At 38.9% G+C, this 11267-nt stretch overlaps 1 protein-coding gene across 1 annotated transcript; it reads left to right on the forward strand.

The window, feature by feature from the left end:
• LOC145774943 (leucine-rich repeat-containing protein 57-like) lies at positions 1 to 5646 on the forward strand. Its single transcript, XM_082586230.1, has 5 exons — positions 1 to 134; positions 853 to 988; positions 1272 to 1540; positions 2905 to 3090; positions 3570 to 5646. The coding sequence occupies exons 1-5, from the start codon at positions 54 to 56 to the stop codon at positions 3609 to 3611; spliced, it is 714 nt and encodes a 237-aa protein (XP_082442356.1). The 5' UTR covers positions 1 to 53; the 3' UTR covers positions 3612 to 5646.
• Positions 5647 to 11267: the final 5621 nt, after the last annotated feature.

An 11267-nucleotide genomic window follows, 5' to 3' on the forward strand; every position in this document is an offset into this window, starting at 1 on the left:
TTGAGTACCTTTGGATAAAAATAGCTAGGGTACTACATACTTTTGTGTTGATTATGGGTAATGCAATTAAAGGGCACATTGAGCATGCAGAGAAAACTGGAGTTTGTCAACTGTCGTCAATGAACTTGACAGAGGTATGTGTTGTGGTTTTTCTTGCATAGCCTTATAAGAACTGCACTTGTACAAGCTTTGTAAATTTGCTAGTTTAAATAATTCAACTTAGACTCTTTCAAAATACAGTACAAGTACAAGCCTTAATCACATTGACATGGCTAATTGGCTGGATTTTGTGCAGCTAAAATAGCTTGCCAAAGCACCACTAAGTTTGCTGAAACCTTTTTTTTACTAAAGTTAAAAGCTGTGGCTATATTTACACTATATAGTGTAACAATAGTGTTTGAGAAAAAGTTTAAAGCTGTTGAAAATGAAAACTTGTATTTTGTAAAAAAATTTTAGTTCTGGTCAAAGATCAAAACCCTAATCTTTTTCCTAAATCTAACCCTTGTACCTTAACCCTTCCTAACTTTAATCCTAACTCTGGCAACACCTGATTGTAACCACGGCATTAAGTGTGGAAAAATAGCCACTTCCAAAGTTAAAATAAAAATGTTATGTTGTTGAATGTTGATAGGCTATAACACACAATGCTTAAATTTTTCATGGCTTGTTTTATTGTGACATTGAACCCTAATGAGTAAATTTATTTATTGGCAACCACAGTTGTTTTAAATTGTTTTATTTGTATGATTCAAGCTTATGGAATAATACTACCTAATCAGAGTTTATTTTGAAATTTTAAAAGTTAGATGTTAAGTGCTGCTATTTTATTGTTTTGTGTGTTGTACTTTTCAGTTTCCTCCACAATTGCTTAAGCTGGTTAAAAATTTAAGAACTTTGGATTTGTCTCAAAACAAACTGCAAGGTCTTCCTGAGGCTTTGGGAAATTTTTCTGTTTTAAAAAGTTTAAACTTGAACAGCAACCGATTAAGTAAGTGAATTATACATTTCACAGTTAATTTGTCTGTCATACCCCATCAAAAATACAGTCTTTCTTTTATCCTGTTCACAATGTTAGTGTGGCAATTGATATGGTGTATGTTACTTTCCGACAGTGCTCCTTTTTGAAACTAATTATTTATGCAAGGCTTTTGTGGTGGTGTATTTTATACGGTAGGCTAAATAGTTATTTCAAAAGTAATTAAACTGTAAAAAAAATTGATCTTGTTTTTTAATTTACTTGCTAATTAAACTTCAAATGCTGCTTCTTTTAGATATTCTGTGTGTTGGTATCTGCAAGTTAAAAAAACTGGAAACGCTTTCAGTATCTGACAATAGATTGGCATCATTACCACAAGAAATCAACCAATGCACTGCTTTAAAGACTATTGTTTTAAATGGAAATAAGTTAACGTCAATTCCGGATCAACTGTTGATGTTAAAACATTTAAATTCATTGGATTTGTCAAACAACTCCTTAAAGAAAATTCCAGAAAATATTCAAAGTCTTCAAGTTGTTGAGTTAAATTTAAACCAAAATCAGGTAAAACACAATGCTGTGATATATCGCAAAAGTAATTTTAAATATATAATATACATTTGATGATTAAAGATCAATCTCTTGTACAACTAAGCAATATTTTTAATTACGACAGGTAACAGAACTATGGCTACTCGAGCTTAGCTTCCATGTTGGTAACCCCGTCAATTAAATCATGTGAACTAACAAGATAGATCTTGCTAGAATTGCAAAGTTTATTTTACAACTAAGAAACAACTCCTCGCATGAAATCGCACCACTGTTTTTCTAAGGTACCAGTACAGGCATGTGCAACCTTTTTCACTGGAGGGCCAAATATAAACTTTTGAAGGATAACGCGGGCCACATGATTTTTTCGAAAAAAATTAGTATCATAAAACTACTTTTCTTTGACAGCAGTTTATGTAGTTAAGAAATAGATTTAATGCAATTCACGACACACTTGTGCAAAGTTTATTGAAAAACTGTGAATAATTGTCGATGGAAGATGAGAAAACTAAATTCAGTCAAGCGTATTTAATCACAGATTAATGTGATTTTTGCTTTTGCAGATCTTTGCAAACTTTTGAAATATTTGCTTTCACAGAACTACAAACAACTCGAAGTTGACTTTTCAAATGTTGGTCCGATAGTTGGCCTCTAATTTGCTTTCCTTTGCAATATTTCATCTTAGAGAAAAATTACTCGCAGCAATATGTGCTTCCAAAAAGCAAAATGGTGATTAAGACATAGTCGACAAGACTCTGATGCTTCCTCCTAACATAATTTTTTATAAAAGTTCACCAAATCGTTTTCAACAGTAGACTATCTATGTAGCGTAGCAGTAGCACCAACTACTCCATCAAGTATCAACTACGATACTGTATAGTGTACACTGCCACACAACTTTTTTTAACTCAGACAGCAAAGCATGTCATTTTTACATTGATTCAACGTTTACAGACGTTGAATCAATGTTGAATCAATGTAAAACTGATGTGTTTTAATGTCTGGTTCTGGGTAAGTGGTTATTTCGCATTGCGAAATGATGCAAGTAGCATTCTTGCATCACAAAATATAATATTTCTGTACAAAATTCCCATTGCTTTGATGAAAACTGCATCAAATAGTGAATAGTGATGGTGATGGCTAGTATGAACTTTTAACATTTTGCTGAGCACTACGCGGGCCGCGTAGAACAACCTGGCGGGCGCAATGCAACCCGCGGGCCACTGGTTGCACATGTCTGTACCACTGTACCAGTAGTTTATCACGGTAGTAAATCACTAACAATGAGGTAGCCGCATATGTACATAAGGTGCTTTGAAACCAACATGATTACTTGTGTTGCTTAAGAATTGAGTTATAGTTGCTGCTTTATGTTATAGATCAATGCACTTCCTGCGGCTTTGTCATCTTGCCCTCGATTAAAAGTACTTCGATTTGAAGAGAACTGCATTCCATTGGACGGCATCTCACCTCAAATTTTAATGAACTCCAGTATATCGTTGCTTGCTTATAATGGAAATCTTTTCAGCCAAAAAGACTTTCAGGGAGTCCAAGGATATGAGAAGGTTTGCAATTTGATTGTTTGGTGGTAATTTGGCATCTAGGTAGATATCTGGTACTTAGGTGTCTGGTGTAAGCGTACAGAAATACATTGAAATGACACACCTTGTTTGTTAATGTAAAATAAAGAGCAGTTGTTATACTTGGTTTTGTTATTGCTAGAACAAGGCTTCTTAACCAGGGGTTCGAGACTTGCTCCCAGGGGGGCAAGGATGCTGAATCATTAGGGTTAGTTATAAAATTACACAAGAAACCATTCCTGCATAACAAGCTTTTAACATAATATTTTAAAGTGTAAATGACTTATTTTTTTAGCCAATCCAGTAGGGGTGCCAGTGTGGTGAATTAGTTGGTGATTTCCAGTTGTTGGTGATTTTAAGGTGCTGCCAACTGCTTTTGTAATCCTATTGTTAAATTGCACTTTTTAATAATGAACTAATAATGTAACCCCCCAAAAATCCGACTGATTCATTTTATTTTTTAGTATATGGAACGGTACACAGCAACCAAGAAGAAATTTGATTGATGTAGCCGCATTTTTAGCGATTAGAAACTCAAGATGCAATGAAATCAAACTGCATTGAAGAACCTCTTCGCTGAAGCAGTTTTGCGATCTGTTAAGTAGAGCGATGTTAAGTAGAGCGATGTTAAAATAGCACTTCAAAACTTGCAATATGTTTGCTTGTAAAATCAAGATTACTATATTTTTGTATTACTTGAAACTTTACTGTCAAAAAGTAAAACCTCGGCTTACTAGAGCAAAATATTGATATCCCACCTTGCAAAATCTGTTATATTTACATCGTTTTATCGTTAGGCAAACGTATCAACGATGTAAAGATAGTACCGTTTGCCTGCTTAGTTTCTTAATCAGTGTTAGAATGAATTGTCCAAACTTCTACGTGTAGGATTAGGCTAGTTTGTGACTGCTTTTCGTTCCGTGTTTTGTGCATGCTGTGTTGTGCTGCCATTTGCTGTAATGAATTGAATTTATGTCTGTTATCGCAGTTTGATATACAAGGGTTGCTTGCAGTGGCGTACGCAGGATTTACTCAAGGGGGGGCCATTGAGAGTAGCGTAGCCAGGAATTTTAAAGGGAGGGTTTTGACGACCGGCGGGCGAAGCCCGACGGCGTTTTCGCTTAAGACGACACCCAGCGGCGGGGGGGTCTGGGGGGCCTCCCCCAGAAAATTTTGAAAAATTATTTTGAATTTGGTGCATTCTGAGAGCATTTTCAACAAAAATGTGGGTATGAATATTCCTGTAAAATGGTGCTGTCAGGTGGCATAGCAAAAGGATAAGATCATGTTTTCTTCGGCATTTTTCGAAAATAAAGCGAAGTCTCTATGTTTTCTTGTTGTTAATTTCTGGCTGAGATGTTTGAATGTTTGGTATTGGCAAAACTTGCTCTTTTAATGCAGTTTTGTTTAAAATTAGGCAAGTTTTTTTAGACTGAAACCATCATTCCCAAGCATAAAGAAACTGAAAGCATCATTCTCAATATCGTGACGTCACACGCGTGCCGAAGTGGGGTTGTAACCCCCAAGGCCCAACCCCCCCCCCCCCCCCCCCCTTTGGCTATGCCACTGGCCATTGATATCTCAGACGTCTTCATGATATCCCAGTATAGTTTTAGTTTAGACTTTATCCATTTCTCTCTCACTAATCACTATAATAGGCAAATAATTGGCCATGGCCCAATGCCCCCCCCCCTGCGTACGCCACTGGTTGCTTGTATCAGTAATTTTGCGTACCCTTTCGATGTTTTAGAGGTCGCTAACCACCTATCCACACAAAAAAAATAGCTATAACTATTTTAGAGAGTTGAATTATGTGAAATTGCCATGCAAGTAACATCTCTTGCTTTGCTTGTTATTTTATTGATCTTCACATAGCCGCAGGAGATGGCCAGATGGGGGTGCAGGGGGGCGGTCAAATTTAGCAAAAATGTCCAAAATTATTTGGGCAAATTGTAAAAAAATCGCACATTGATACGTTTTTAAAAATATATTCACAAAGACAAAATTTGGGCCAATTTTGTACGCAACTCCAAAATGTTGTATTCTCCTACGGCTATGCTACTGCACTTGAGGCTAATGACCAGTTCGTGGAAGCAACGCCGATTCATAGCAAACTATGTAGGTTTTGTTTCAATATAAGGCAACTTTGGCTACACACAATTAATATGAACGATTGTACTTTCTGCAACCTATCCGTTCAAAAAAACTATTTTACCACAAACTCATTTAAAGCTGAGTTGATGACTGAATCCTTATATCGTTCGCCCCCGATTGCTCTGTTCAGGGCCTATGAGAGGGGCGAACGAGTACGAAGGGTACGGCGTACCCTTGAGGGCCCAAGCCTGTGGTTGTTGGGGGGGCCCGAAATTGTGATTTTATACTTTACACGCAAAAATGTTGGTTAAAACCATCCTCAACAACTAAATTCAAGCATAAAAGTTGTTATTCTTTAGTTAGGCCTAGTCCTGGGGGGGGGCTATAATGTGGAAAAAGGGCCCGGAGACAGGCCCGTAACTAGCTTGGAGCAGCAGGGGGGGCAAAAAGTATTCTAGAGGGGGCCCAACTTTTACCTTCGGAATCATGACCCACATTGTGTACAAAACGACGTTTGTACACAATGTGGGTATATTCACGCAAGAACATAAATCGTAGGTTTAATACAACGTTTACATTAGACTAGTTTATCATAGAAACAGTCAGTCGCGTAGCCAGGAATTTAGAAAAAAGGGGGAGGGTTGACGGGCGGCGGGCAAAGCCCGACAGCGTCTTCGCCAAAGGCGACACCCAGCAGCGGGGGGTCTGGGGGGATCTCCCCCAGAAAATTTTGAAAAATTACTTTGAATTTGGTGCATTCTGAGAGCATTTTCAACAAACATATGGGTATAAATATTCCTGTAAAATGGTGCTGTCCGGTGGCATAGCAAAATGATAAGATCATGTTTTCTAGGGCATTTTTCGGTAATAAAGCTAAGTCTCTATGTTTTCTTGTTGCTAATTCCTGGCTGAGATGTTTGGTATTGGTAAAACTCGCTCTTTTAATGCAGTTTCGTTTAAAATTAGGCAAACTTTGTTTTAGAGACAACATTCTACCCAGTAGCGTAGCCAGAAATTTTGAAAGGGGGGGGGGGTTGACGACCAAGCGGCGGGGGGGCCTCCCCAAAAATTTTTTAAAAATTACTTTGAATTTGGTGCATTCTGAGAGCATTTTCAACAAAAATGTAGGTATGAATATTCCTGTAAAATGGTGCTGTCCGGTGGCATAACAAAAGGATAAGATCATGTTTTTTTCGGCATTTTTCGGAAATAAAGCTAAGTCTCTATGTTTTCTTGTTGCTAATTCCTGGCTGAGATGTTTGGTATTGGCAAAACTCGCTCTTTTAATACAGTTTTGTATAAAATTAGGCAATTTTTTTTTAGACTAAGCATTAATCTCAATATCGTGACGTCACACGTGTGACAAAGGGGGGGGGTTGCAACCCCCAACCCCCCCTGGCTACGCCACTGATTCTACCACACCCTTAAACACACAATGTTTACAATTAAACACAAGAAAATTGAGTGTAAAACTGAAAAGTCAGCGAACAGAGCTAATTTAACATAATTTTTTCCAGGGGGTGCCAACGTTTTTGCAGGGGGGGCTTCGCCCCCCCTGCGCCCCCCTAGTTACGGGCCTGCCCGGAGAAGTAATTGAGTGCATTGCACGCAAATTAAGGGCCCAAAATGATGATTTAATGCTTTACGTACAAAATGTTCAGTTAAAAGCACCCTAAATTAAATCTTAAAAGTTGGTTATTCTCCTGTTCGGGGGGGGGGGGGAAGCATAGGGTAGCACCTTAGCAAAAGCAGGGTTGAGAAAAACCCGGGCTTTTTTTCGTTTTTGGAACTCTTTGTGTGTTTTTTTTAATTATTTGAAAAAGATAGTTTCATGCCTATTTCACTTCAAAATGAATTTCGGAGTTGGAGCCGGAGTCAATACTTTCGGAGCAGGAGCGGCCAGTCAAAAAAAGTGACTTTGTTCACCTCTTCTAGGATGCAAAAGTGAATGGAAAAGTTAATGAAGAAAACTTATTGGTCAGACGATTAATTTGATGATGTTTTGACAAGATGTTATGTTTGAGCCTTGGTAGAGAGCTTGACTTGTACCAGATACATATAGCACTCAGTAACGTTAGGGAACGTTCAAATATTACGTAACGCCTTCGAGGGGGAGGGGGGGTTTATGCAAAGCGTTACGTTAGCGTCACATCGGGGGGGGAGGGGGTTCAAGCAAAACGTTACGTAACGCTTTACAGTACGGAATGGTAGTTTTTTGTGCTGAATTCGTAGTGAAAAAGCGTTACATGGGGGAGGGAGGGATTGAAAAAAGCGTTACGTTGGTGTTACATGGGGGAGGGGGGGGTCAAAAATTCGGAAAAAAAGCGTTACGTAATATTTGAACGTTCCCTTAGCGGATTTAACATTTTTTATTTAACACACAAAAAAAATAAGAAAAAACTACTAAATCCAACGTTTTCGGCACCACATAGTGTCCTCATCAGGAATAATTATAGACTACATCTAAGAGATAGGCTATAAATAAATGAATGAATTTGAAAATTTTACATTTTAATGCTGTAAGCTACAAGAGACACCTCTCAACAGCACCATCAACAACTGACACACGAATTCAATGCAGGATAGCCTAGACAAATTTGCGAGGGGCAGACCACATATGAACAACACTAAATAATAGTTGTAAGTTATTGCAGCCTGATGCTATTATTGCCCACAGATGTCCAATTCTGCAATAAAATGGTGTGCAATACGCCCAAGCAAACATCACGCGTTTTTCCAAAGACAAAGGGGGCCCGGAATGACTCTTCGTACCCCTAGTGAAAAGTTCTCTCAGAGGCCCTGGCTCTGTTGGATAGCGCGTGACTTCGTGAACGAAGAAGCTTCAAGTTCAAGCGGCGCTGGTTCGACTCTCAGGTTGTGCGCTTGCGCAACGTATTCTAAGGACTGCTCTTCATTCAGCGGCACCTAATGGATGGAATAATTCCTCGGCAACAGCATTTCAACAATCGGAAAACTTCACTCTGTCAAAGCCGGACCTGCGTCAAAAGCTTTCACAAGTATGCGAAACTGCCAGAAATAACCAATCAGGGCTTTATCACTCCAAGAATAGATTCAAAAACCAACTCAGCTATGTGTAACTTTCGTCAGATTATTTACAAATTGGTTTGGACATGTAGCCTAACTAGCCAGTAGCCTAGCCATTTTTTGCTACAATACTGAAATACCTAACTCCCATTTTGTTTCTAATAATGCGGTAATTTTTAACGTTCCTTTGTTTTATGCTATTTTTGACCAAGAACATATTTCCGTGTATTACTGTGTCATGGCGTATTGGTAGCCCACCTCGCAACATGTGAGGTAGGCTACTAGGCACAGGTAGTTTCAGCAAAGCAAAGATTTTATAGGCGCAAAGAATGTACACTAGGCCTACCAACAAATGGATGTCCGAAGAAGCAACATGTGAGGGGGAAATTGCCTTCAAATTTTTTTTACAGAATTCAACCGCAAGGAGATTTGAGACGCATGAGATTTACTTTTTTTTTATTAGCCTACATTTTTCCATTTGAGTTTTGTCAGTGAATCTGAAACTGTTCTTCATGCCGGTACGATACCTCAATGATATTGTCAACACAATGAGTAGGCTAAGTTACAATCTTTGCAATTTTCACGTTGCAGTGACACTTTGACAATTCTTCCAAAGTGCCGGCTTTGTCCAACAATGCATACCACACCTCACTGGATTAATTTAATTGTTATCAAGATGTTGAATCCGAATAGCCTAAGTGTTTTTCTTTTGCAAAATTGCATTTGTTTTCAGTGTTGAGGGGCATAAGACAAAATTCCTTCCCATTAAAATTTTACGCAAATCAAAGGCAAATCTCAATTTGACACCAAAATTCAGGAAGCAGTGTTAATCAAACGCTACTACCCAAATTTAAACAAACAATTTTGCTGGAGGCGTGTCCACTGTCCATTTTCCTCAACAGTTACGTGATGTATCACGTTCCCTGTGGTGCAAATTTTTTGTAGTTATTTATGTAGTTGCCTTTTCATAATGTGATTAACCTTCAAGAAGTTGAAATTTATTGCATTTTTATAAATATTTTCAGGTTCCTGATGAGGGATTAAGTTAAGCTGAAAACGTTCGACTGTTAAAACTATTTGAAAATATGTTGTTATAATGCTCAGCCCTGTTGTATTGTCAGTGATGTAGGCTACGGCTACGCGCATACAAAAATTATTGACGCCGTCAGCGTAAACGCAAACGTTCGAAAATCGATACGCCGTATGCGTCAAGGTAGGCCTATAACTTGTAAAAAAAGTTGGCTGCGCCAGCGCACACACTAGCGTAAACTCATTTTGTTTGCTAGGTGCCAAACATTCACACGGTATAAACCACTCGATCGAAACAAACAAGTTTCATTTTGAATTTCCACGAAAAAACACAAGCATCTGAAAGTGTTCATCTGACATTGTGCTGTGTTTTGATTCCAATATGTCTTTGCCCATTGAAAACATTCTTTCAACTACAGCGCTGGAAGGTGTTGGCGTGTTGTAGCGAAGAAAAGACATTAAAAAGTATACGTTGACGCTATCCTACGCTATAAAACCGCGAAAACTTTACGGCATAGTCTCAAGCGACAACTATCCAAAAAAATGTGGCCGTAAGCGTTAGCGTAAACAAAAAGTCTACGACGTATAATTTGTGGCGTATACATACATCTCTGTGTATTGTTGTGTTTTATTCATATCTAACTTGTAAACAAAAGGTATCAATGGAGAACATACAAAAACTTCATCTTTGGGGGAGGAGCTTGAGCCTCCTTAGCCCCTAGCTGGGTGCGCTACAGGTATGGTAGTTCACAGTTTGTTAACCACAAACTATTTTTGTTTCTGCGTTTAAAAATCGCCTGTGTTTTTGAAGTCAAAGAATAGCTTATTGAAAAACATCAGATCTTCGGAAACATAATTATTTCTATTGAGCACAGGTAGGGACGGTACATTACGGGACGCGCAACTCCGTTGTTCCTTCAACATTAAAAGGGTCAATTGCCAATTTGACATTTTTTTTACGCTTTACTGCTGGTTTGCTTTCAACTAAAAACCTTAAATTACAGTAGGCCTACTTTAGAACCAACTTCACTCTTCTTATATAGGCCTAACCCATAAAAAGTAAAATATTTTGTAATTTACAAAAGAACGTACCGTAACCCTTCTAGTGTTACGGATAAGCCAAAAGCGGATGAAGTTTCGCATCCCTATGATCTAAGTTACAATCCCTAGCACAGGTTTCCAACCTAAGGTTGGCGGGCCCCTTGCAGGACGTGAGATAGTGTAAAGGGGTCGTATTGAGTATCTTGTTATTGGCTGCATGTAGTCTACTTTAAATCTTGATTGTTTGCGTAACGAAAGGAAATAAATAATAAAAAAAATGAATCCCAACAAACTAACATCATAATTCTTCTGCGTTCTTAAGTAGTTGTTGGTTTAAGTGCGGCACACTGGACGAACCATATGTGGAACACGGAGTGGCAAAATCACACCTCCACGCTCCGTGACTTCATACCCAACGCCGATCCCCGTCCACCAGGGATGTCCCTCGCAAGGCTTGCGTGGGTCAGGCTTAACCGCCTGCGAACTGGCGTTGGCCGCTTTCGTTCGGAAATGCACAAGTGGGGCCTGGCTCCATCAGAATGCGAGTGTGGTGCCACTGAACAGACTGCAGACCATGTCATCCATCACTGCCTAATCCACCGGCCTCCACACGGTGCGCATGGTCTGAGGGTCCTGGACGACGAGACTGCTGAGTGGCTGAAGATTTCCTGCCCTCCAATCTAGCCTGGAAAGATCGCTCATACGCCATCATCATCATCAACATCATAATTGATAGAGCAAGAGTTTTTCTCAATTCTCGCAACAATGGATAATCAAGAGCACGTGTCAAGCAAATTTTTCTTCGCACTTGAACTTAGCCATAAGCTGCTCATTATTTTTTAATTCCACCAGTTCTATCCGAAGATTTAACGCAGCACTACGGCGATGGAACGATATGGCACAAGAAAAAACAGTGATTGAAATGTTGTCGACCTGTATTTCGCAGCTGTCGA

The sequence above is a fragment of the Aplidium turbinatum genome, chromosome 1, assembly GCF_918807975.1.
Source record: "Aplidium turbinatum chromosome 1, kaAplTurb1.1, whole genome shotgun sequence".
NCBI classification, from domain to species: Eukaryota; Metazoa; Chordata; class Ascidiacea; order Aplousobranchia; family Polyclinidae; genus Aplidium; species Aplidium turbinatum.

Coding starts and splice junctions, on each gene's coding strand:
- LOC145774943 (XM_082586230.1), top strand. CDS start 54: ATGGGTAATGCAATTAAAGGGCACATTGAGCATGCAGAGAAAACTGGA. Junction 135..852: donor CGTCAATGAACTTGACAGAG/GTATGTGTTGTG, acceptor TGTACTTTTCAG/TTTCCTCCACAATTGCTTAA. Junction 989..1,271: donor CTTGAACAGCAACCGATTAA/GTAAGTGAATTA, acceptor TGCTTCTTTTAG/ATATTCTGTGTGTTGGTATC.